Genomic DNA, 26,407 nt, shown 5'->3' on the forward strand with positions numbered 1-26,407 from the left:
TGCGTTTTCTGCGTTTGGTTTAAATCGAGACTGGTTTAAATGTGTTTCACTATATAGTTACGTCTATATGTTGGTCCCTTTTTATTACGTCATAATTATTTGTCTACCCCGTTCTTTATATTTCTACGTTTAGGTAGTTGTTATTCTACATAAATTTTATGATTTAAAGAAACGCGAACGTACTTGTTTTGCAAACATTTTTAATGATTTAGATTAAGCAAAATTGTTATCAATTAAGTTAAGATAGTTTAACACAAGCACCCGGCATATCTTATCTAAAGGTAGTAGAAATCACACTACGACATTGATCTTAATTTATTGAATCGTTCCTTTATTGGATTTAAAAGAAAATAACTTATAGACACGAATACATTATTCACAAGAACTATTTTAAAAGGGAAGTCGACCATAACATGGCGATATTTAGGAATATAATTTTAGCTGTGTATTTTGCACATTCCTTTGTTCAAGGTAAGTAATGTATATTTTAGGAAGAAAAATAACAGAGTAAATGAAAAGAATGAATGTATATCTCTCTTGAATAAAGTTATTTGTAATTTTCGATTGATTGGTGGTTTACCGGTATTTAATGCAGGATTCACAGCCGACTACTAATTGATACATTGTTGGTTTACCGGTATTATGTTCTGTATAAAATATAGGTGTGACAGCCGACTACTGATTGATACATTGTTGGTTTACCGGTATTATGTTCTGTATAAAATATAGGTGTGACAGCCGACTACTGATTGATACATTGTTGGTTTACCGGTATTATGTTCTATATAAAATATAGGTGTGACAGCCGACTACTGATTGATACATTGTTGGTTTATCGGTATAATGTTCTGTATAAACGTAGGTGTGTCAGCCGATTACTCATTGATGCACTGTTGGTGTCTCGGTTTAATGTTTTGTGTTAAATACTTGCGTGTCAGCCGATTCCTGATTGATGCACTGTTGGTGTTTCGGTTTAATGTTCTGTGTTAAATACTTGCGTGTCAGCCGATTCTTGATTGATACATTGTTGTTGTCTCGGTTTAATGTTCTGTGTTAGATACTTGCGTATCAGCCGATAACTGATAGATACTTTGTTTGTGTCTCGGTTTAATGTTCTGTGTTAAATACGTGTGTGTCAGCCGATAACTGATAGATACATTGTTTGTGTCTCGGTTTAATGTTCTGTATTAAATACTTGCGTGTCAGCCAATTACTGATTGATACATTGTTGGTGTCTCGGTTTAATATTCTGTGTTAAATACTTGCGTGTCAGCCGATTCCTGATTGACACATTGTTGGTGTCTCGGATTAATGTTCTGTGTTAAATACTTGCGTGTCAGCCGATTCCTGATTGACACATTGTTGGTGTCTCGGATTAATGTTATGTGTTAAATACTTGTGTGTCAGCCGACTACTGATTGATACATTGTTGTTTTCTCGGATAAATATTCTGTATTAAATACGTGTGTGTCAACTTAGGACGCATACATCAAAGTCGACAAACTTTTTATCGAAAAGAAACGTTATAAAAAAGTGCCTACAAAAATGTGAGTGTTTTCAGATGTTTATTATGAAACATTAAAGGATAAACTGCGGAAAAATGAACGTCACGCGAATTGGTTGATTTTATTTCTAGTTATGATGTTATTATTTATATGAAAGAAAAGGTGTTTATGTACTTGTACTTATGTAATGATACTGATTCTACAGTATGGGTATGATTTGATAAAACAGTTTTTAATCTCGAATCACCGATTTATTTGTGTTCAGCTTATATCAGACCTGAATCAAGTCCTGTGCATGATATTAATGATACTGATACACTTATGCAATTAGAGCAAAATAGCACATATTTCTCCCAAATCGGCAAAGTGTTCATTACTGGCGATACAAATAGTAGCGCAGGTCAGAAAAAGGATTAAATAGAGCTTTATCGTAGTATTGACAATAATAACGTTATTTAGAGAGATGTTCCCAAGCCTCGGCGATATTTGAGATTGCATGCTTGACCTTTGTAAGGCTAGCAATATACATTTTATAAATTGTCGTCTGTTCAATGACGCCGGGAATTTCACGTGCGTAACACGGTACTTACATCTTTAGATATTTTTTTTTATTTACAGTCTGGTTTAGAAGTTGGGGCCTTAAACGTTTTCTCTAATCACGCACCTGTAGAATTTTCTTTTTACAATTACTACAAAGTTTAAAGAATGGCCGAAAATAGAGGTGCCTATTATAAATGGGATCCTAATCTCCAGGCTAATTTTGTTGAAGACTTGTCAACGGATTTCCTTTGTATTGAGAGAGATCCAACTGCAGAATTCAATGTTGCATGTAGCAACGATACGTTAACCTCTATATTTACAGACTATATTTGCTATAATAATAAAGGTAATAAATAGTTTGCGAAAAACTTGAACAGTGCCTATCGTATTTTTTAGTGAAGTCGATACAAATAAAAAAGGTAGCTATGATGAGGATCTCAAAAGAAAGCTTATAGTTTGTAAGGAATGTTTGGCAAATTATAATTCAATGATGAAAAAATGAAGGAAAAGAACAGGTTTTACAAGCAAAGAAAGATTATAAATACCAATGTAAAAAGTCTAGGATGTCATTTCATTCACAGCGTAGTAAGCATATAAATGAAATGCGTAGAAGATCACCGAGGGATTTTTGGAAGATATTTAAATTAAAAGCTTAAAGTCAAATCGGTGATAGTATCTCAAATGAGGACATTAAGGACTACTTTGAAAGGCTTATGTCTGGTTTGCAGGGCGATAATGAATATGTTATCTCTGAGTTTTGACTGATTTTGATAGAAATAATGATAGCAATTCTCCTATCTTTGACTGTTTGGATAAATCTATAAATGAAGAAGAAATATTGGAGTCAAATGATAAAGTTTTATATACAAGGCATGTTCCATCGATAATATTTTGTATGAGTATTTAAAAGCCACTGTCCCGATTTTGATTAAACCCTTACATTTATTTTTCAATACCATTCTTGATTGGGAAACATTTCTAAAGTCCTGGGCTAACGGTGCAATAATTCCCTTACATTAAAAAGAACTCAGTCGGATCCCAATTATTATAGGAGCATGGCGTTGATCAGTTGCATTTCGAAATTATTTACTGTTGTTTTAAACGGAAGCTTAAAAAATGTACTAAGGGGTATGATGTTCTCACTGATGCTCAATTTAGCTTTAAAAATAATTATATAGTAATTATGTAGGAAAATTGTCTAATATCTTTGATAATAACGTCGGGGGGAGATAACTTCCCCGATCTGTTTCCCTATTTCTGAATGACATTGAGTTACATATGCCGCAAGGGACCAACAATGACTCACCATTGATGAACTTAGTATTTACCTATTGCCGTTTGCTGAAGATACCGCTATTATACCCGAGTCAAAAGAAGTCTTACAGGAATCACTAGATCACTTGGAAACTTATTGTTAACGACGGAAACTCACAGTTAATGTTAAGAAAACTGTTTTCTTCAAAAAAGTTGGCAGACTTTCGCGAACTGATGAATGGAAATATGACGGTGTTGATGTTGAAATAGTTTACTCTTTCAATAACCTAGGTGTAGTACTAACGTCTGGTGGTTCATTTGCACAAGCAGCTAAAATGTTCGCTTGTAAAGCTCTTCGATCAATGAATGGCTTACTTTCTTTTATAAAAAATACAATTGTTCAAGTTAAAATTATGTATAATCTGTTTGATTCATATGTTGTGTCTATACTTAATGATGTATCAGAGGTTTAGGGATTTGGGAAATATGAGTGATTGGAAACAGTGCAAAAAATAGCGAAATAGATGCAAATGCTGCTGTTAGAATTTTGGGCTTCAAACGTTCGAGATGTTTTACAACTTTCGGGATATCATGATGCGTGGCTTGATCCAGAGTTAATAAATATGACCTTTGATTAGAAATAGGTTACAAAGTGGTTAAAACGCATCATAATGTAATTACGTATGTATTGATGGATTGTGTGTGTGTATTCTATATTTGTATTTTATATTTGTGTAATGTGACAATGAGCTGTTTATGCTTAAGTCAAAAATAAATTATCTGTTCTGCTTTGTTCTGTTATATTATTCTGTATTAAATGCAGGTTCAGCCGACTACTGATTGAAACATTGTTTGTGTACCGGTAAAATGTTCTGTATTAATTACAGGTGTGTCAGCCGACTACTGATTGATACATTGTTGGTTTACGGGTATAATTCTCTGTATCATATACAGGTGTGTCGGCCGACTACTGATTGATACATTGTTGGTTTACGGGTATAATTCTCTGTATCATTTACAGGTGTGTCGGCCGACTACTGATTGATACATTGTTGGTTTACGGGTATAATTCTCTGTATCATTTACAGGTGTGTCGGCCGACTACTTTTTGATACATTTTTGGGTTATCGGTTATAATGTTCTGTATAACATACAGGTGTGCCGGCCGACTGTTGTGATGCATTGAAAATCATTACAAGAGCAGAATGGGGAGCAAGAGACCCGAAAACTACACTGAATATAGCAGTGCCTGTGTCGACGTTTTTTATTCACCATACAGATACCTATGGTTGTGAAACACAGGATGTCTGCTCTGCTCGCGTCCGAAGTATCCAACGATACCACATGGAGGTCAAAAGTAAATATATGTTGTTGTTTTTTCATTCCTGCTTTTCGGTGAAATTTTGAGTTTAATCACATACAAACGGGTATTAAAAAAGGGTTTTTTAGAAAAATAAATTGAATTAAAAAAACAAAACATTAAAGGAACAGCACCACGTGATCATATAAGAACTATATTTCCTCTCGAGGCTAAAACGTTCTTCTATGACACTCGTGAAATAAACTACGATCATTTTATGACATTAACTAATATACTCTTTATTTTATTCTACATAAAAATTAGGTTCATTCATTTTAGAAAGTGCTTTTTCTCTACTTCTTGATACCTGTAAGCGATGTTATTGATATATTTTTACCACTTTCTTAAGATTGTTTTTTTTCTTCATTTTTTTCATCATTCTGACAACAAATTAAAAATTCTACCCGAATGGCTTAACTGTTTATTTGTACAATTTGGAACTAATTTTCCAGTCTAGAAACATTATTGTTTCTAAACAAAACTTTACAAATTCAACAACCAAATCCACTTTTAGATTGGACAGATATCGGATACAGCTTTTTGATTGGCGGAGACGGCAATGTGTACGAAGGCAGAGGATGGAACTTCGTGGGAGCGCATACCTATGGCTATAACAGCGTTTCATTTGCGGCGTCTTTCATTGGAAATTACACAAGTATGCTACCAAATGCCAAAGCAAATAAAGGTAAGGTTAGAGACCACTAATTTACATTTTCATGCCTGCTATATTAAAAAAAGAATACTGACAGGCTATTTTTCACGCCGATGGAGCGAGTATTGACCATCAAAATCTTATAATGTAGTCTATTACACTTCCAAAATAGATATCTAGAAAAATATAATTTATGTGATGTATAAAAACCTCCACCATAGAATACCAAAATAAGTTATTGGAGCCATGTGCATGAAACCGGCTGGTGTCCCCGGTCTTTGGCAGTTTTCGACGTTTCTTAATATTTTGTCTCAGAATCAGCTGAATTTGGAATCAATGCCTTCAATTCAGTCGTATAATATAACTCACAATATAGCAGATCTGAATTGTTCGAAAAACAGCCGAAGAACATAAGTGTTAAATCGCTTTTAGCTTTAAAACATAAAATGTTGGCCCATAAGTATGAAAAGCTTCGACCTAAGCTTGAGTCAGCCTTCTTATATCACTGGTTTCCGGGTTTCCAGACGTAAAAAATTGCTCATTCCAAGACAAAAAAACAATAATCACACAACGGTTAATCTGTGAGAGTGCTCAAAATGTTTATAAGATGATACACTTTAATAAAATCATGGTGTTCAAAATTGCCCCACGGGGGGAATCTAAACCATTTATCCCGCATTCTCTAATATATCAGATGTTCTCAAGCTTACCATATTTAACAGATAATAAATATGTACATATATACATTGCTATTTTTTGTAAATCGTAAACTCATTCTCCGAACCCATTAAAGAAAAAAAACTATTAATATGGTCAAGATGCATACCAATTAAATTATATTGTCTACGAATAAAAACAATTTTTCTAAACTAAAGGAATGCAAAATATTCACAATCAATGGCTGTCATGTTTTTTTTATGATTCAGACAAAAAAAATCAAAGTTTCACAGCTTGCGGAGTATCTAAATGTATTCCAAGCTCAGTGTTTAAGCTATCAAATGTTTCTCTTTCAAAATACATAGTATGTCATTATTTATGTAGATTTTATCTTTTCATTAAATACTAAGGAAGTATTTCCATAAGAGCTGAAAATGAACATGTCAAAGAAACTTTTCCTTCAAATAACTTGAAAATTTACTCGTTACAGCTGTTGATAATCTGATCGAATGCGGGGTCCACCGAGGAAAGATCAAACCTAGTTACACGCTTCAAGGCCATCGAGATGCGAAACAATCGAAAACAAAATGCCCAGGAGATGCATTGTACAGGGAAATTCAAACATGGAATAACTATCCAGATAGCGGCAAGACAGTCGAAAGGGACATTCGCGAGAGCCCGCAAGGACCACCTGACCAGGAAGGACATTTAGAACTGTGTGATGCAAGTGGAAAGTTTTGCGGCTGGAACCAGGATGGTCCATTATTTTGGTCCAAACGACATGGAGAAGCAGATTGGGCGGGGAAAACTGGTCCCAGTTCAGACAGCACGGGATCTTTGACAGGTATATCATACCACAAACAAATTGTTTGTAATATTTGAACTTTCGTATTTTTTTTAAACCAGAGCACTCTTGTAAAACTTAAAATGCACAGATGCAGGGACAATATTTTAATAAAAAACAATATTCAATCGTAAAATACTTAGGCCTAAAATACCTTTGGCTCAGGTTAATCGACCCTGCCTACGAATTCGGCGCCGACCTTAACGTCTTAATTGTCAGTATGTAACAACATGTTAGTGTTTGGGTGAAAATGTAGTTTAAAAAAAACTGAAGAATACTTTAACGCCATTTCCCGATGATGACATACATTCTAACATAAAGCCTAATAAAAAGTTTATCTACCCTACCTGTTTCTGGACACGATGCAATCCCAACCAAACCAATTTTGTTTGGCCTTATGGAAACAAAATTCGAAGCTTAAATATATTACAACCTCAATCTTAACGATCTTCCTGAGGGGTAGAAGACGATTCTTATACTGAAAATATTTCAGGTGACTACCTCCTTGCCGACGCCACTGATAGTACTGCTTACAAATCTGTTAAGATATATTCCGACCATTACCCGTACGACTCCTCTGCAAACAGCTTATACTGTGTTGATTTCCAATATCACATGTTTGGCCAAGATGTCGGAACGCTTAGTTTGAAATTAGTCCTGGACGACCGGTACCGCAAAACTGTCTGGCACTTATCCGGTGACCATGGCAACCGATGGATACGGAAGCGCGTAGCTGTCAACACTGCAACTAGCATCATCGAAAGGAAAATGCATGTAAGTATTACCATTTGGTAAGTTCTTGTAACGATTCCCCGATAGCTCACTGTAAGAGCTTTCGCTTAGGGTGCGGGAGGTAGGAGTTCAAACCCCGGCCACGTCAAACAGAAAGACGTAAAAATATGGTATTAGTAGATCCCTTGCCTAGCGCTCGGCATTTAAATGGTAGTTCTGTGAAATGGTGTAATCAGTACTGGAACAACCAAGGAGAGTTGTATCCAGTGTATCGGTGCTTAACACCGAGCACGTTAAAGAACCAAGAGGTCTCTTCGCAAAGAGCTGGTGTATCTCACTCTGTTTCTTCAAGTCTTCCAATGTCTGGTTTTGACTGCGAATTGCTGTCACTTCTATTTTATGTCACTTATGGCATGTAAACATATTTAAAATCTTGATTGCGTCACAGCGGGGTCAACTAGTAATGCAGCCAATAGCCGAGAGCAGACCTTGATAAACCCAAACAAACATAGTTCGTGTAACTCCTGTTTTGTTTCACAGGACATTTGTTGAATACACACATAAGCTTAGTTTGTTGTTTGGGTAGAAACTAGTACCCCATAAGATATCCCCTGTGGTGATCGAACCGACAACCACTTTGGTGAGAGACAGACATCTATACCACTAGACCACTCTCACCCTGCTGGGGGATCGAAACCACAACCTCTTAACTGAAAAGGCAGGCAACTTACCACAAGAATTCCTACACCCTGTTGGGAATAAAACCTATAACCCATTTAGTGAGAGGTGGACACCTATTCTACTAGACCGCTCTCACCCTGTTTGGGATATAACCCACAAATTCTCACAACGAGATGGACACATATACCAATAAAACCACTCTCACCCTATTAGGGATAGAACCCACAACATATTTAGTGCGAGGTGGACACCTGTTTCACTAGACCAATATCACCATGCTTGGGATGGGACCGACAGACTCCAACGAAGAGATGGACACCTATACCAGTAGAAAACTTTCACACTTTTCAAACTGTCTTGATATAATTAAGAACCTTTTTAGTGCGAGACTAGACCATAATAATCCTAGCGGCGATCAAACCCACAACCTCTTAAGTGAGTGGCGGACACATATACAATTATACTAACAGTATTGTTATCTTTAATGGCATATCATTGTTGTTATTAAACATAACCTTTTTGTTAGTAACGTGAGTAATACATACCGTTAGTGTCTGCTTGATATGTTTCGTCATGTTTTTGTCCCTTTTTAATCGTTGTGCGCGGGCAGGGAAAACGGTTTCGGTGTTTCATCACCGCACTTCAACTATGGCTTAATTAGCTTTTTCGGATTTGGTACATTGCAGTTCGAATTCATCGCAACGTTTAGGGGAAGTTACCTAGGCGACATTGCTTTGGATAACATCCGCATAGGAAAGGGCCGGTGCGAAATGGTATGTAAATTTTTATATGAATATTTTTCCGACTATACTATTCCAAAATCGCATTTGGATAATGACTATGTTAAACGCTCTAGCAATAATGGTTTGTGATACATAGGTTTACCATGATGATGCATATATACCAGTCTATGGTTCTTATACAATATTTATTTCATTGAAACATTTTCCATTGATGATATTACATTGTAGTATTTGAATGATAGACTAATAGTATACAAATTAATCACAACATAATTGGAAAGGAAGCTTTGCAGGTTGTATTAGGGCCAAAAATGGTGTGGTAAGGGGTACAAATTGTCCAGAACAGGTAGGATGGGTAGGTAGGATGTCTTTGCTATAATTATTACTTTATTATTATGATTAGGCTATATGTAAGAATGTTATAATCATCACTGTTGTATGGCGTTAAAGTAAGCGTCGGTATTAAGCTTTTAAGGTTTTTCGGACACGTGTGCTGACAGTTTTTAAGCAACTAGGTCTAAATTTGGCGCCAAGTAGTTACAACTATGTTTTATTCCAAAGCCATCTGCAATTTTATAATTTTGTTGAAAATCGTATTTGTATTTTATTTAATCAATGTACGAGGGACATTCAAACAATACGCAGAGATTTTGCATAAAACATTTAATAAAGGTAATAAATACATTCATACATATCACAGAAATCGTTGGAATCCGTTATCTAAATGTGCCAAATATCATTTAGGTACTGTGCTTAATGTAGTTATATTGTAAAATATGTAAGATAAAGCGCAACGAATTGACTTAAAATGACATGGTTTTCATGTGTGCAAAAATACCACTATCCGGCTAATTTTCCAAGTTTACTTTTAAATTCCAATATAAAAGAAACGGAGTAATAAAATACGCCCAAAGTGCAACGCCGTTCGCACTAAAAATTGCTATTTTTCTTTGGGGAGTACCCCAAAACCCTCATGCCAACACTTTAAACAAAATAAATTTCGGTTCTGAGGGAGGGGCGCAAGTCAAAAGGTTATGTCCCTACGTAACGCCCCCTCTAATGTCAAATCCTGGATCCAAAACTTATGTCCACATGTAGTTCATTTCAATTAAATAATATCATTATTATTATTTTTGCGAACTTCTTGTACTAATACATCGGCATACAACCGATGCTCGTCGTATGGCGGAGATGGTCGAAGTGTTCCGATTGGTACTGGATCGGGAAGAATTATGAGTTAGAAAGATTTAAGACTAAGCACATGAAACGGCAGGGACATGTTTGACATGGCGATCTTGAACAACTATTATTTTAATGGCATTAAGACCACAACACCCATACATGTCTCTTGGTCGAGCCTTGGACTTCGTTCATAGTGAACTTATTTGTTATCTGTTCTTTCGGGATCACTGACTATTCTTGAAAATAGAATGCCATTTAAACCAGGTTTTTGACAGCGTTTTCATTTCCATTGCTGTCGATGAATACAGCTGTCTTTATGAATAGTAACTCAATCTAATCTGGGTTGATGTTTTGCTGGAAATATTGCATTTGCCACATTGTGATATTAACGCCATTATTGCATTTCCATTGATGAATGCATTTTTTTTTCAATTGTATTCATATTTCGATGAACGCAATACCTTATCAATTCCTCTGATCTCAATTAAAGGACGTTTGTGATTAGTCAAATAACATTTTATTGTGCTAAAATGTATGAGACGTCAATGAAACACGTGTTGTCATTGACGATGGCGCTGTTCAAACATCCAAAAGTGCACTTTGATTATCAAAATAAATATCAGAATAATGAGTGTAAATATAAATATTGCACATTCTACATCAAAAACAACCTCGGATGTATTTGGACGATTTACAATGTCAGAAATCTTTACATTTAACTACGTTGCAAGTAGATCGCGTAGTAATTTCAATCTAGCAATCAAACTTAATGACTTAATGACTTTATTTATGCAATAATACACATCATTGGCAACCGTGTTAAAATTAGATATACAAAATACACGTTAAAACACTACAATTATTTAATACTTATATTACGAACTACTTCTACTGATGTACCGGTATACATCCGCGGTTGTTTTCGATGGAAGATAGCCCAGGAGTTCCTGTTATACTAAAGCATTCAATCCTTAGACATTAATAAGGGTCAATACAGACATGCACATTGACTTCATTGTGTTATAATACTTATAGCTGATGGAACGCCCATACTTTATGAAAGGTTTTGTTCGTTACCATAATGAAGAGTAAATTCGAAAGTGACTACTTAGGTTTACATGCTGTTAGATAATAAACACCAATGTTTTTTTGTTTTTTTTCTGATACGCCTAACACTTATACTCGTTATGTAAAACGACGTGTAATAATAGCAGTTGAAGGGTTTAAGTATCAGTAAAAGGAAAATGGATAAGTTGTGTCTAAATAAGTAAATCGTTCTAGAATGAAAAAAATGTGACCATGTATTCCTACGCGCAAAATAGCATAGCTGTTTCCTAGTTCTCATCTTTTGAAAGTATATAGTACAGTAAAGGCCTCTAGAAACATAGGTTAAAACGCCGAGAGACGCTTACAGGTGTGGTCTCCGGGTAGGCGTATTTATATTGCGAGAAAGGTGATATAACTTACTTACCAGGTGAAAATACATCCTTGAAACACCAAAATTCCTTTCAACGCCGCCATTTTATTCGGCTTCACACAATTTCCCTCACTTAAAATTCGGCGAACATATTTCACGTTGGACCCCCTGCCATTGAAGTAAATATATACGATTGCAAGTAATTACATGTAATTAAAAAACATCACATTGAAGACATAACATAGATTTGCCAATACATAGAAAATTTATTTAATAATGATGCTTTAAGAACATTTACTGGTTCAAATTTGTGTTAAAAGGACGGTAAACCGTGTATAAATAAATTTGTTTTTAATATGTAGTTGCCTGTAGCCTGTGCTTTACCACTGCATAGTTTGGTTAAGTCGCAGTTATTGTTACTTTAAAGGTCACAGACTACTAAACAAATTCCCTTAATATTCCATAGACGCGAAATAATACTGATGATTCACGATTCCCAAAACCATATATGGGGAAAAGGTTCCCAATGTATACTAAACATTAAAACATGTTAGACAAAAGTTCAGTTGAATAAGAAATAAAATAAGTTGGACATAGCCATTATGTGTCCAATAAAGTGACAAAATCTTGTGTGGGTGTACAAACAATATGGTGGAAAAGTTAACAAAAAATAGATCCAAAATGTTCAGATTGTTTTTGAAAACACAAACCATTCAGCTTCAAAACCTTTAAATATGGAAGGTAGCCAATGGCCTGAAATATATTGTATAAGTTAAACCATCATCGGCACCCCAGCATAGCATAACCTATGTTTGATATCATATAGGTTATGATACGCTGGGGTGCCGAGGTTAAAGTTAACCATGCTTTGAATCACTGTATTATGTGTCAATTAAAAGAAGCGAGGCATGTAACAATGAGTAGGCACCTCCGATTTGGTGTAATTTGCCCATTGGGTATTTCCATTTTAACTCCATAAAGCGTTAATTCACTGTTGTGTACAGTCTTGGATACTTGCAAGATTATAAAAAATTTGTAGGTCAATGATATTATCTATTTGAAGAAATGTCAAATTTAGGCGGACATGCTTAAAATTGCTAGATTTCATATTTTTCTATTACCTTATTCCATCTCCGAGTAACGGAATTGTGTTATGCTGGTATTTGAACGATCAAGGTAATATGAAGAAGAAGATTTCGCATTCAATAAGGCATACGGCCCATGAGGACAAACAATATTTACAAATATTTACAATGGTTCATACACATACATGATAAGGAGAAGGCACGCAATAATTGTTTAAACAATACTCTGAAGAAATTAATGAAACTTGTAATAGAAAATTATCTAACATTGCAATAACTGTATACAATTGTATTATTTGTGAATACGTCAGACTTGAATTGATAACAAAATCATTTAAAAGAAGTTTATGTAATGGAATAAGATATTATGACGTTTGCATGTTTAGAATTATAACAGTTTTGATTTATAAATAAATATTGTTTGCATATGTTCATACATTAAATGTGGAAGTATATTAACATATCCAACCATGTAGGGGCAGACCTAGCCACTGGTCGAAAACAAAAGTGTGTCTAGGACTTTTGACATGGTGACATTCAAATAAATATACACAATATCCAAAATGCGCAATAAATACAACCATGTGCAGTGTCGATAGAAATCAAACAACTGCCCGGTACGTTACTACGTATTCAGCACGTCAAATCCAGACATTGTAAGACTTGAAGAAACAGGGTGAGATGGCTAGGTCTGTGAGTAGACACCTCTTGGTTCTTTGACGTCTCAGTGTTGAACCAGTACTGAGTACTATTTCCCCAGTACTACCCTTTAAATGCCGAGCGCAAGGCAAGGGAGCTACAAGAACCTTATTTTTACGTCTTTCGGTTGGACGCGGTCAGGGTTCGAACTCCTACCTTGCGTACCCTAAGCGAAGGCTCTAACAGGGATCCATCGTACGGTCACTTTACGTTATAACCACATTGCAACACTTACATGCATATTCCCTTTGAAGATGCTGATTGCAGTTTCGACTGTTACACGTTTCCTTATCCATAGGTTGGCATGGTCACCAGAAATGTGCCAGACTGTTTCCCGTACCGTTGGAACCAGATATCGTCAAGTCCTAATTTTAAACTAAGCGTTCCGACATCGTCCCCATACATGTGATATTGGAAATCAACACAGTAGAAAGCTGTGTGAAGTTAGCTAAACATACGACATTGGACATTCAAAATCGAATGTTGTGCTGGCACGACATAGGACAATGGACCTTCAAAATCGAATGTTGTGCTGGCACGACATTGGACATTGGACATTCAAAATCGAATGTTGTGCTGGCACGACATTGGACATTGGACATTCAAAATCGAATGTTGTGCTGGCACGACATTGGACATTGGACATTCGAAAGTGAAAGTCGTGCTGGCACGACATTGGACATTGGACATTCAAAAATGAATGTCGTGCTAGCACGACATTGGACATTGGGATTTCAAAAATGAATGTCGTGCTGGCACGACATTGGACATTGGACATTCAAAAACGAAAGTCGTGCTGGCACGACATTGGACATTCAAAATCGAAATGGCATGACATTGGGCATTCAAAATATGTCGTGCTGGTTATTTGTCTAGTTAATAAATATCAATTTTGGACCAATGATAGACAGAGACTTCGAATGATCCTTTAAGACAGATTTTAGCAGTTCACGCGTCCATGAGCTGAATAATACGGGACAAGTACTGTTGTCGAATTTAACTGTTTGTTTTATATTTGAACAATATTGAGCGCGATATTTATGAAATGTTGCAGATGTTAGCACCAATAAATTGAAATCCAAATTGAACATAATCATAGTCATTGTATACATAAAGGCAGTAGATATATCACTACATAATGATCCTTTGCAATTGTTATTGTATAACCTCAATATGAATTATTGTTTGGTGGGACGCAATTTTGCAATCGATTGTGTTTTCTTTTCTTTTACTCATAAATTGTGTTAATTGCATTTATTGTTGATAAACAGCATACGTCTTATTTCAATTTGGATAGTTTTAATCCATCAAAGGTTGTCCGGACACCCTGCTGAGAGCCGGAATATGTTCAGTAAAGGTGTTATATTTGTATTGCTCAATATAATCCGCAGAAACAATAACGCTTTAACTCGCTCTTTCATTTCACATTTTATGACTTTTATCATCATCCAAGCGTTTTGTTTGAAAAATAACTTATACAAGGTTTGCATACTTTTGGTGACCAATCAAAAAACCTGATATTAAAAAGAATTCGGCCATTTTGTGAACAAATCTAAGTAAACCTCAGAGAATGAATGAGTGTCCAGCGGATGATTTCAAACCGTTTTGATTTTGAATGTCCAATGTCCAATGTCGTGCCAGCACAACATTCGATTTTGAATGTCCAATGTCCAATGTCGTGCTAGCACGACATTCATTTTTCAAATCCCAATGTCCAATAACGTGCTGGCACGACATTCATTTTTGAATGTCCAATGTCCAATGTCGTGCCAGCACAACATTGGATTTTGAATGTCCAATGTCCAATGTCGTGCTAGCACGACATTCATTTTTCAAATCCCAATGTCCAATAACGTGCTGGCACGACTTTCAATTTTGAATGTCCAATGTCCAATGTCGTGCTAGCACGACATTCATTTTTCAAATCCCAATGTCCAATGTCGTGCTGGCACGACATTCATTTTTGAATGTCCAATGTCGTGCCAGCACGACTTTCAATTTTGAATGTCCAATGTCGTGCTAGCACGACATTCATTTTTCAAATCCCAATGTCCAATGTCGTGCTAGCACGACATTCATTTTTGAATATCCAATGTCCATTGTCGTGCTGGCACGACATTCATTTTTGAATGTCCAATGTCCAATGTCGTGCCAGCACGACTTTCGATTTTGAATGTCCAATGTCCAATGTCGTGCCAGCACAACATTTGATTTTGAATGTCCAATGTCCAATGTCGTATGTTTAGCTAACTTCACACAGCTACAGTAGAAGCTGTGTGCAGAGGATTCGTACGGTTATTGGTCGGAATACATGTTGACAGATTTGTAAGCAGTACTATCAGTGGCGTCGGCAAGGAGGTAGTCACCTGAAATATTTTCAGTAAAAGAATCGGTTTCTACCCGTCAGGATGATTGTTAAGATTGAGGTTGTAGTATATTTAACTTCGAATTTTGTTTACATAAGGCCAAACAAAATTTGTTTTGTTAGGATTACATCGTGTCTAGAAACAGGTAAGGTAGGTGGGCTTATTATTAGGCTTTACATAAGAATGTTTGTCATCATTGGAAAATGGCGTTAAAGTTATATTCAGTACACAGCTTTAAAGTTTTTATAACTACATATTCCAACACAACCTAACATTTGTTTACAGACTGACAATAAAAACATATATGAGCGCCTATTTCGTAAGGTAGGGTCGTGTAACCTGAACCAGATTTTTTTTTATTTTATGATTTAATACTGTTTTTCATTATATTAACCGGTTTTTAATTTTACGAAAGTACAAATACTACAAAACAAATTGATAGTGTGTTATATACCTGTCAAGGATCCCGTGCTGTCTGAACTGGGACCAGTAATCCCCGCTCTGTCCGCTTGGCCATATCGTTTGGACCAAAACAAGGGACTATCAATTCAATTCAATTAATGTTATTCAAGTAAATAAAGGCCACCGGCCCAAAACACACAAAATGTACAAAAAAACAAACATAGTATAGTAGTTGCAACATACGATTTACACATTTATCATGTCTAACAGGTGGTATTCATAGATTGCTAACTTCAATATTGTATTATCATTTTCAGTAGACATTAAAGAGTAGAAATCCTTTTAACTATAAACAGATGAATATCAATTAAAAAGATATTGTCTACGACTAATGTCGAATTCAGGACATTGAAAGAATGCATGCTATTCACAATCAATAACTGTCAAATTTTGATTCAGATAATATATACAAAGTCTCTCATCTTGTGGAGTAGTTATATATCTTCAAAGTTCCATATTCAGTTTATGGTTGGAGCAGCGAAACCTAGCAAACGCAATCTTATATTTGAATGGAATTTCCAGATGAATAGGTACCTTTCTGTATTTAATAATGTTTTGTAATGTTTCTAATGATGACACCTTGAGGACCCACTAATGTCGTTATGCCAGTTTTGGACGAAACAGTCAATTAACCGTTGTCTAAAAGTATATATAAATAGATCTATATTTCCTACATCTTTAGCAATCCAAATATATCCAAAACCGTACGTGAATAATACAGATTTAATATTGGATGCCCAACAATTTCGCCCGGCGTCATCTAACGATTTTAACATTTTGTAGCAGTGTTTAGTATATCTATGATTAGACATAGTTAATAACTTACACCAATATTTAATGCAGTTAACAAAATAAGTAACACACAGGGAAAGACATCCTGGTGCCAGCCGTAAAACTTTCCACTTGCAGCACACATGTCTAAATGGCTTTCTTGGTCAGGTGGTCCTTGCGACCGCTCACAGATGTCCCTGTCGATTGTCTTGCCACTACCTGGATAGTTTGTCCATGTTTGAATTTCCCTGTACAATGCATCACCTGGGCATTTTGTATCCGATTTGTTCGCATCTCGATGGCCCAGAAGCGTGTAATCAGGTTTAATCTTTCCTCGGTGGACACCGCGTTCGATCAGATTATCAACAGCTGTAATGAGTTAAATTGCAAGTTACTTAAAGTAAAGTTTCTAGGAGATGTTAGTCAAAACTTATGTATTTTACAACGATTGAGAAACAAGTTATTACAACATTGTTTTAATCGCACTCGTTGGCACGATTTTACGCGAGCGTGTGGAGGAAACCGGAGTACCCGGAGGAATCTTACTTGTCCGGCATGATGACCAAATAATCAACTCACATGTGCCAAGGCCGGGAATCGTACCCGGGTCGCCAAACTGAGAAGTGGGTGCGCTAACCATTGCGCAAACCGGACAACCAATTCTAGGACATGTTCATTTTCAACTCTTATAGAGAGTGTGAAGCTTTAAAAATTCAGTGGGAAAGTATTTGACTGATTTACACATCGATATCTATATTTAGATGATGGGACACCTTTCGGTTTTATGTGCATAGCTACAAGAACTTCTTTTTAGTATGAATTGGTGAAGGTTTTTATATAAAAAAAATCACATGTTTTTTCTTCTAGATACCAATTTTTGGTAGTGTAAAAGGCTACATTTCAAGGCTTTGTTATGTTTGGATGGTTAATTCTCGCTCTGTCGCTTTTCAATATTCTATTTCTAACATTGCACACTATGCACACGTAAATTAGTTGTATATAACCTTACCTTTAATTGTTTTGGCATTTGGTAGCAGACTTGTGAAATTTCCAATGAAAGACGCCGCAAATGAAACGCTGTTATACCCTTTGGTATGCGCTCCAACGAAGTTCCATCCCCTGCCTTCGTATACATTACCATCTCCACCAATCAAAAAGCTGTATCCGATATCATCCCATTCTGAAAGTGGCCTTGGCATGAATATGGAAAGTGTTGTTTATTGGAAAGAGTTGTTTAGAAACAAGTATGTTTCAAGTCTGGAAAGTTAGTTCGAAATTGTTCAAATGATCAGAATATTTATCAGCAAGCCACAGAAGGTACGATAACCATCAGAAACAGTATATAACTAAAGCCTTAAAAGAAATTGGTAAAAATATATAAATTAACATCGCTTTCATGTATCAAGAAAAAGAAAGAAACATTTTCTAAAATGAATGAATGTTATGTTTATGTAGAGTAAATATACAAGGGATATTTGTTGATTTCCATGTACATGTGTATGATCGTATTTAATTCACGAGTGTCATAGAAAAATGTATTAGCCACGAGTGAAAATATAGTTTGTTATGACCAAGAGTTTCTGTTCCTTTTATGCTTATTTTTTTTAATTCAATTTATTTTTATATATTTTTTTTTTGGAATTCCCCTTTGCAATCCGGCTGTATATAATAAAACACCATATTTTACCAAAAAGCAAGAAAGGAACATATCATTTATACTATTGGTATCCATGTGGAATCGTTGGATACTCCTAACACAAGCAGAGCAGACATCCTGTGTTTCACAACCATTGGTGTCTGTATGGTGAATAAAAAACGTCGACACCGGCACTGACATATTCTCTGTGGATTTCGGGTCTCTTGCTCCCCATTCTGCTCTTGTTATAATGTTCAAGGCATCACAGCAGTCGGCCGACACACCTGAATATAATACAAAATAAATATACCGGTAAACCAACAATAAATAAATCAGTAGTCGACTGACACACCTGTAATCAATACAGAAAATTTTACCGATAAACCAACAATGTATCAATCAGCAGTCGGCTGTCACACCTGTATTTAATACAGACAATTTTACCGATAAACCAACAATTAATCAAGCGCCAGTCGGCTGTCACACCTGTATTTAATACAGAACATTATACCGGTTCACCAACAATGAATCAATGTGCAGTCTTCCCACACACGCACTTAAAAATTTGACCAGTAAACGATCAATCGACTGTCACATCTACGGAATATTTTACTGGTAAACCAGCAATATATTAACAAGCAGACGGCTGTCACACCTGTATGTAATACACAATATCTTACAGGTAAACCTTCAATCATTCGAAAAATACAAACAACTTTATTTTAGAAAGGTCATTATTATTATTTTTGGGAGTTTCACTTACTCTGTTATTTTCTGCCTATGATACATTACTAACCTTGAACAGTGGTTTGTGCGAAAAACACAGCTAAAATTATATTCCTGAATGCCACCATATTATGTTCGACTTCCCCTTCAAAATATATTGTAAATATTATATTCGTGTCGATAAGTTAATCTCTACTTAATTCTATAAAGGAAGGATATTAAAGCTGAGATGAATGCCGAAATGGATTTCTACTTCCTTCTTCATAAGGACGTAAACGTTTAAATCGAATGTGAATCATCAGAATGATTATTTAGGTATTGAAAAGCTTTAAAGATGTGCTGGGTTGTTTGTTAGTCATAAGCCTTATATTTTACTTGTGTAAACTACCTTAACTTTTAACTTCCTTGACTTTACTGCGAGTTAAGGCTTAAAGCTCTTCTTCAGCTAAATCGTTAACACTATTTCTGAATTTAAATCATTAAATATGTGTGCAAAACAAACACGTACGCGTATTTTTAAATCATTAAATGTATGTGACAACAAATACCTTTCTCCTCACACCCGACCTCAACTTACGTGTACTGATAAAAAGGACTTTTTAATGCGTAAAATTCGTTCCCATTAGTATATGGACGTTGCATATCATTGCTGTTGTTCGTATGGAAGTGTTTGTGATAGCTGCATCCGTTGCGATTAGTATTGTTCGTCGGAACATTTAAAGCATGTTGAAAAATGTGTAGCGATTCAAAGTTTCGTTAAAATTCGTTTCAAAACGTTAACCAATCGGATAGTCTTCGCATAGCGTTCGTCAAATAACGTTGGAGGTCGCAAGTTATCAGGTCGTGATCAGCTGCTTTGCATTTCGAGCGATCGAGGACCGATCCCTATGACGAACCTTTGCGATAATATGCGAACTTGTACGAAATGTACCGAATACTTACGTTTTAAAGCTAATTTACTTCCAAATTTTATGACGAATGAAAGTGAATTGTTATGATTGGTTGACGCTTAGAAAACGGACGACATACACTTGCATACGAATTAAGACAATGGGTAACTACGGCATACAAATCCACGCGAGTCAAAATGAATCTAATTTCTTGAGTAGTTTTGAGTATCTTAGCAGTTTTGTTTAGTTCTTGAATTTCATATTTAAAAGGAGGAGGCTAAATATCAAGATTATTATTTATTCAGTTATTCCTTCCTAAAAATGGAAGACATAACACGCCTGAGGCAATATGTGGCTGCTATGGACCAAGAAATCTTCCAGCAACAACTTAACATCCACCTTTTCATGAGAGACCGATTAAGGGGGAAATGAGGAGCCATAGCACGTCGCATCTGAAGAAGACCATTGCTGTATCGCGAGAGACGGCGCCAATTTGGCATCTATAATTAGCTTATGGTTGAGCTCAGAAGAGAAGATCCTAGAACCTTCAAAAAACTCACCTGCATGCCAATTGAAATGAAGGATGGTTTTCCCAAGAAGTGGGACTTTCATAATTGTGTTGCTGTCATTGATGTCAAACACCATCAGAAAGCCTGTCAGCTCTGGTTCCTTATATTTTAAGTGTAAGGGTTTATTCAGCATAATCTTACTGGCCACTGTTATGTGTTTCTATGGCTCTACAGAAGCAGCCTCTCTCGCTCCCTTGCTCTATGTTTTCCTCTTGCACTTACAAAACAGTTGAAAATCAAACAGCCGTCAAGCAGCAATACGACGTGGATGTCGAGTCAGAGAAAGTTAAAAGGCAACTTGTCTAGTCTTGTACAGCGTCTGGTTACGGCCGGATGCGAGAATACTCTGTCGGAAAGTTTCGGACGGTTTCGGAATCTTGCGCAAAGAAACGCTTCGATTCGCATGTTTGCAAAGATTGTTTGCGCAAACCAACTAATTTTCGCGAGATACATTTGTTAAACTTCGTAACAAAAGTTACAAAAGACGACGACGACAACAATCAAGTGACGACAATGGCTCGTCATTGTTTTTCAAAGATCATAAGAGCTAAAAATGGTTTCTTGTGTGTTTTATGTTAGGTAGATTATCTTGTTATTTTTTCAAGATAAAAAAATCCATTTCTGAAAATGAAGTTTTTTTTGTTTTGTTTTATGACAACTATTTTACGTTTAATACCAATATGCATTTGCAAGTACTTTTCACAATTACAAAAGATTGTATCACTCTCCGACATTTTGAACAGAAGCACTGAAAACTTACATCGCCGCAGTTTGAGGTAGCAGAGAGACCACCACTGGCCGCAAGAGTACCCACGGTGGAGTACGTGTTTACATCCGGCCTTGCCTGACACAAAAACCCTTGAAAGCATCACTGCTAGCCGCCAGAGTCACTGTGAATACACACATTTATTATGGCAAGATAAGTGTAACAATATCTAATATATTTGAAAATTAATCAAAATGCGATAGACTTCACAGAAATGTCGTATGCAGTGGATTTTGTAAAGGAGAACTGAATAATAATGTGTTGTAGTTAAGTGTATCCCTTGTTTCTAGTGTGTATCAGATGAGTAACAATAGGCGGATCTTTAATGCACCAGTCAATTGTCACCACGGCCTCAACAGGTCCGGGGACAAACTGCTGGTAAAATCCAAGCCAAATGCCCCGGCACCAAAGAAACCCAATGTATGGCCCATTTCCCGCTTTTTTAGGTGCAAAGGCAAAACCACCGCATTCAATCGGCACTGCGGGGTCAGGTATACCCCCGGATCATGGGGGGGATTGGGGGTCGTGGTAACAATTGACTGGTGCATAATCATCCGCGACTGTTGAAATTCTGAATGATTAAGTCAAGTACTAAATGAGTGCCTATCTGTAATTTCATTGGCTTTAAATGTAGGTTGTATTCTAATTCCAATTCTTAACAGAGTTGACGTATTCATCGTTTAAACTTATCATACATATTGTGTCACTCATAGTACGTCGAAGCTGCATTTACTGTCGAAATGAAATTGCAGAACAACAATCATTAAGTGCTAGGCTAAACCATTAAGAATTACGAAAGAGGCGCGTGTTTAAAGGCCCACTTTCTGCCACTTATTAAATACACATTCCCTGCGTCATTGAGGTTGTATTATAAGTCAGTTAGATGACATGAATTGATGTATTAATGATTAAAAAGGGCTCGATACGCTCTCTCCACCACTTTCTTAATCAATAAAAATTTACTTCATGTCATCTAACTATTACGTAGGACGGACAATATTTTGTTAATTCTTTACATGTTCACTCATAGTTTATTAATAAATTAACCTACCAGTAATGACTTCATTACAGTCGTAACTGTTCGTTGAAACTGTCAGCGTGTACGGAATGGGTGCTGATGACGTAGTGGTTCCGTGATTTGGCGTCATCGAATCGCACGCGCCAGAGGGCGCTCCCGCTGAATATCCGGTCACGACACTCGGCATTGCGAGGACAATAAAACAGGTAATGGTAATTTCCATCTTTTTAAATTAAGTTCAAACTTTTGAAAAAAAACCTGTTATATTCTTTAACAGAATACACTGTCTGCCACAATGAATATGGCGGTCAACACTTCGATTCAACGAAAGGATTTAATCAGCATGGTTTTAAATTTATAACACGGTTGTATTTATGTGACCAATAAATAACCTCAGTAAAACTCTTCAATCCATTTGACATCGCAGCAGAAGACTTTATGAACAATTTCACACAAAGGATCATTTTTTAGAACATACGTAAGAAACAATAATGACGAATTTTCACATCTTCGCACAGCTGATACTAATTTGCAAGAAAAAAAGAAAGAAGTTTTATAATAATTATATACATCTTCTGACGATAGTACTAACGAACTGTTTGTGAAACTTAATGAGTTCTAATTTATTTTATTGCACTGACTTAAATCATATCTTGACCTTCACTTCATTTAAGTATGCCAAATTCGTCGTAGCGTCGAGAAGCGGGTGTTGGGGGATCTCACTAACGGATCCAGGGTGTGGGGCGGGGGTAGGGGCAAACGGTCCACCCCCTCACCCTAAATCGTCCAAACTTACTTTTTATGTCAATATCGGAGAAAAGGTTAATAAAATACATTCAAAATGCACCATTTCGGACTAGCTGTTGTTATTTTCTTCTTACGGGAGCACCCAAGTCCAACATGCCAATATATTTAACTATTTTGAATTCGGTCCTGAGTGATGGGCGAATGGAAAAAGGTTGTGCCCTTAAGGTACGCTCCCTATAACATTACTTTCTCGAACCGCCACTGGATCTGATTTAAGTGTTGAAAAGTTTATTTACTTTATTCCGAACTTATTTGTTAGCTTAAGAAATTGTACATGAGGTATTAAAATCAATGATGACATAATTATCTCGAGGGTAATTTGTGCACTCGAATCATTCCGTTTATTAAGAAATTCACTTTCGCAAATATCAATTGACGTCTACTGCTTTTTAACTGCTATTTTCGCGGAGTTTTAGACATTTGTAATCGCAAGGGACAGCAACTCCAACATGTTATACTGAAGATACTATGTGCTGAAAATCATTCAGACAAAATTTACAAAATCTAACAGCTTGCGGAGTATCTAAATGTCTTCCAAGCTCAGTGTTTACTTTAAAGCTATCATATACTAAGGAAGTATTTCCATAAGAGCTGAAAATGAACATGTCAAAGAAACTTTTCCTTCAAATAACTTGAATTTTACTCGTTGCAGCTTTTGATAATCTGATCAAATGCGGGGTCCACCTAAGAAAGATCAAACCTAGTTACACGCTTCAGGGCCATCGCGATGCGAAAGGATCGCATACAAAATGCCCAGGTGATGCATTGTACAGGGAAATTCGAACATGGACAAACTATCCAGGTAGTGGCAAGACAATCGACAGGGACATCTGTGAGCGGTCGCAAGGACCATCTGACCAAGAACGACATATAGACCTGTGAGATGCAAGTGGAAGATTTTTGCGGCTGGATTTTAAACTTTCAGTATTTCCATTTTTTAAGGGTCGGCCACAATACAAACGTCGTGTGACGGACAAAATTTAAAATGTTAAAAAAAAATCAATTTTTATTTAGTTTTGAGGTTCAATATTTAGCAAGCATTATTCATATATCCGTTGCAACATGTGAAGCTGTAATAAGGAGTTGAGCATTTTTTACGAAAGAAGATTTTATCAGATTTCCAATTAAAACTGCGTTATTTTAATATTGAACGTAGCTTAAAAAAATGTACACTCTGTAATCAAGATTTAATATGTAATGAATTTCATTATTTGTTTGAGTGTGTCCATTTCAATGGTTATAGGTCGAATGTTTTGTCTCGTTACTATTTTAACCATCCCAATACTAATAAAATTGATGATCTCATGAATGGGAACAGTTAAAACAAACTTCCAAAATTAGCTGTATTTTCTATGATCATCATGTTCAAATTCAAGTAAATTTCATTTTCCTTTATATCTGTATCTTGATTTTGCATCATAAATTTCTTATATTTTCTTTAGTGTGCTATAATGTCAATTGATTGTGTGCATTGCACTGCTGTTTTCTTTTTTGTTGTTTGAACTGTTTCTTTGTTGTTTATTAGTTGTTATATCATACGAATAGTATATGCCTTGAAACTTGAAGCATTTACATTTTCCCGGAATTGTCTTTATACAAAATGAATATGTATATGGGTCAAATTTATCGGAACTACCCAATCAACAATGTCTTCAGGCTCTGTGGTGATTGAAGCTATTTAAAAAAAGAAGAAGATCTTTGCATTGTTGTAACCAGGATATGAATTTCATCCACTATTTTCCATTATTTTTTTAATAATATCTATTTTGAAAGATATCATCAAGAACTCTCAAAACATTGTTGATTCGATAGTCTGGGGCATTTTGACACAAAGATCAACTATAATGTCGACAAACTCTTCCGAAAGAATGTGAATGCTTTTTTGATTCATAATCTGATAATTTTACTTTTTATAAAATTTGTTCAACTCCTTACTACCCCAAAACATATCGACAAGAATGTATGTTTTACTCCCCAAAAAGATCGTTTATCAAAACGAAATAAACAAGAACTTGTTTAACGGTTTAATTGTTTACCTTAGCGCTCCACTTTAGACACAATAATGCGCGTATAGTAAAAAAATAACATTTGGTTATTCACAATAATTAACACTGCATTGTTAAATGGAACCAGAAAAGTTAAACATAAGTGTTTCATGAAACTCAAATTCAGATCGATCTGTCAACAAAGCATCGCCAATTTTTTAACTATCTAGCAGGTGCCCGTTTTCTTTCCGCTCAATAAACTTAGGGCTGGGATCTGTTATTCTTGGCTAGGAAAACAACAAGTGGGATATGGACGCGTAGAGGCGCCGAAACAAAAATCGTCAAAGACTCTGAAGCGGCTGTTTATATGGACTACCTCCACTTTTGCACTGTGGAAGGCCCTTAACTCCATAAAGCGTAAAATCTCCTTTCTGTACAGTCTTGGATACTTGCAAGAATATAATAATTTCGTAGGTCAAGATAATTGTTTATACCATCGACAAATCAAGTCAAGACATGCTTAAAATGCCTTTATTTCATTATATGATATTACTCAATTTCGTCTCCAAGTAATATGTTATGCGTCGACAATTGAACGATTAGGGTAAATACCATGGGTAGTGTCGATGGAATTAACACATCTATGTTTATACGTATTTAACACGTAAATATGTGATTATAACACTATTGTTTACAACCCAAGAATACACTAAGTCGTTTAGTGATACATTTCGCAATTACAGACCGTTGAATTAAAAAAATGATAATAAGATTGCGACGATCCTATGACTTTTTATCTTCATCTTTATAGGGGTTGCTTCCCTTGTATCGTTAAATGTATAACCACTGCCCATAGATCATTGATTTAAACAAGTATACAATATCATTTTTTTCAATGTTCTTTCGAATTTCCAGAGTTTAATTCAACCAACCTCGGTTCTCAGCCAAATAACATATAGAGTAACCGGAAAAAAACGACCACTTTTCTGGTCAAAGGTAGCGGAAAGTTGCTATAAATAAAGTTAATAGTCACGTTGTCATATACTTGGGAATTGGTGTA

At 35.8% G+C, this 26,407-nt stretch overlaps 2 protein-coding genes across 2 annotated transcripts; one reads left to right on the forward strand and one right to left on the reverse strand.

Moving 5' to 3' along the window:
* The first annotated feature begins 326 nt into the window (after positions 1-326).
* On the forward strand, positions 327-13,760 carry LOC128230646 (uncharacterized). Its single transcript, XM_052943089.1, has 7 exons — positions 327-471; positions 4,456-4,656; positions 5,174-5,344; positions 6,459-6,812; positions 7,306-7,586; positions 8,912-8,998; positions 13,650-13,760. The coding sequence occupies exons 1-7, from the start codon at positions 414-416 to the stop codon at positions 13,758-13,760; spliced, it is 1,263 nt and encodes a 420-aa protein (XP_052799049.1). The 5' UTR covers positions 327-413.
* Positions 13,761-16,264: 2,504 nt separating this feature from the next.
* On the reverse strand, positions 16,265-19,587 carry LOC128231332 (peptidoglycan-recognition protein SC2-like). The gene is made up of 4 exons (XM_052944001.1): positions 19,383-19,587; positions 18,670-18,870; positions 17,960-18,130; positions 16,265-17,319 (listed from the first exon to the last, which is right to left on the reverse strand). Exons 1-4 carry the CDS (start codon positions 19,438-19,440, stop codon positions 16,994-16,996), a joined length of 756 nt encoding a protein of 251 aa, XP_052799961.1. The 5' UTR covers positions 19,441-19,587; the 3' UTR covers positions 16,265-16,993.
* Between the last annotated feature and the right edge of the window lie 6,820 nt (positions 19,588-26,407).

Source organism: Mya arenaria, chromosome 4 (genome assembly GCF_026914265.1).
Source record: "Mya arenaria isolate MELC-2E11 chromosome 4, ASM2691426v1".
Taxonomy (NCBI): Eukaryota; Metazoa; Mollusca; class Bivalvia; order Myida; family Myidae; genus Mya; species Mya arenaria.

Bases quoted from the DNA above. Each gene is read 5' to 3' on its own strand.
- LOC128231332 (XM_052944001.1), bottom strand. From the start codon at position 19,440: ATGGTGGCATTCAGGAATATAATTTTAGCTGTGTTTTTCGCACAAACC. The intron at 18,871-19,382 runs GTTAGTAATGTA...TATTATATTCAG, and splicing joins CGCACAAACCACTGTTCAAG to GTGTGTCGGCCGACTGCTGT. The intron at 18,131-18,669 runs GTATAAATGATA...GGCCACTTTCAG, and splicing joins ATTCCACATGGATACCAATA to AATGGGATGATATCGGATAC.
- LOC128230646 (XM_052943089.1), top strand. From the start codon at position 414: ATGGCGATATTTAGGAATATAATTTTAGCTGTGTATTTTGCACATTCC. The intron at 4,657-5,173 runs GTAAATATATGT...ATCCACTTTTAG, and splicing joins ATACCACATGGAGGTCAAAA to ATTGGACAGATATCGGATAC. The intron at 8,999-13,649 runs GTATGTAAATTT...CCTTATCCATAG, and splicing joins GAAAGGGCCGGTGCGAAATG to GTTGGCATGGTCACCAGAAA.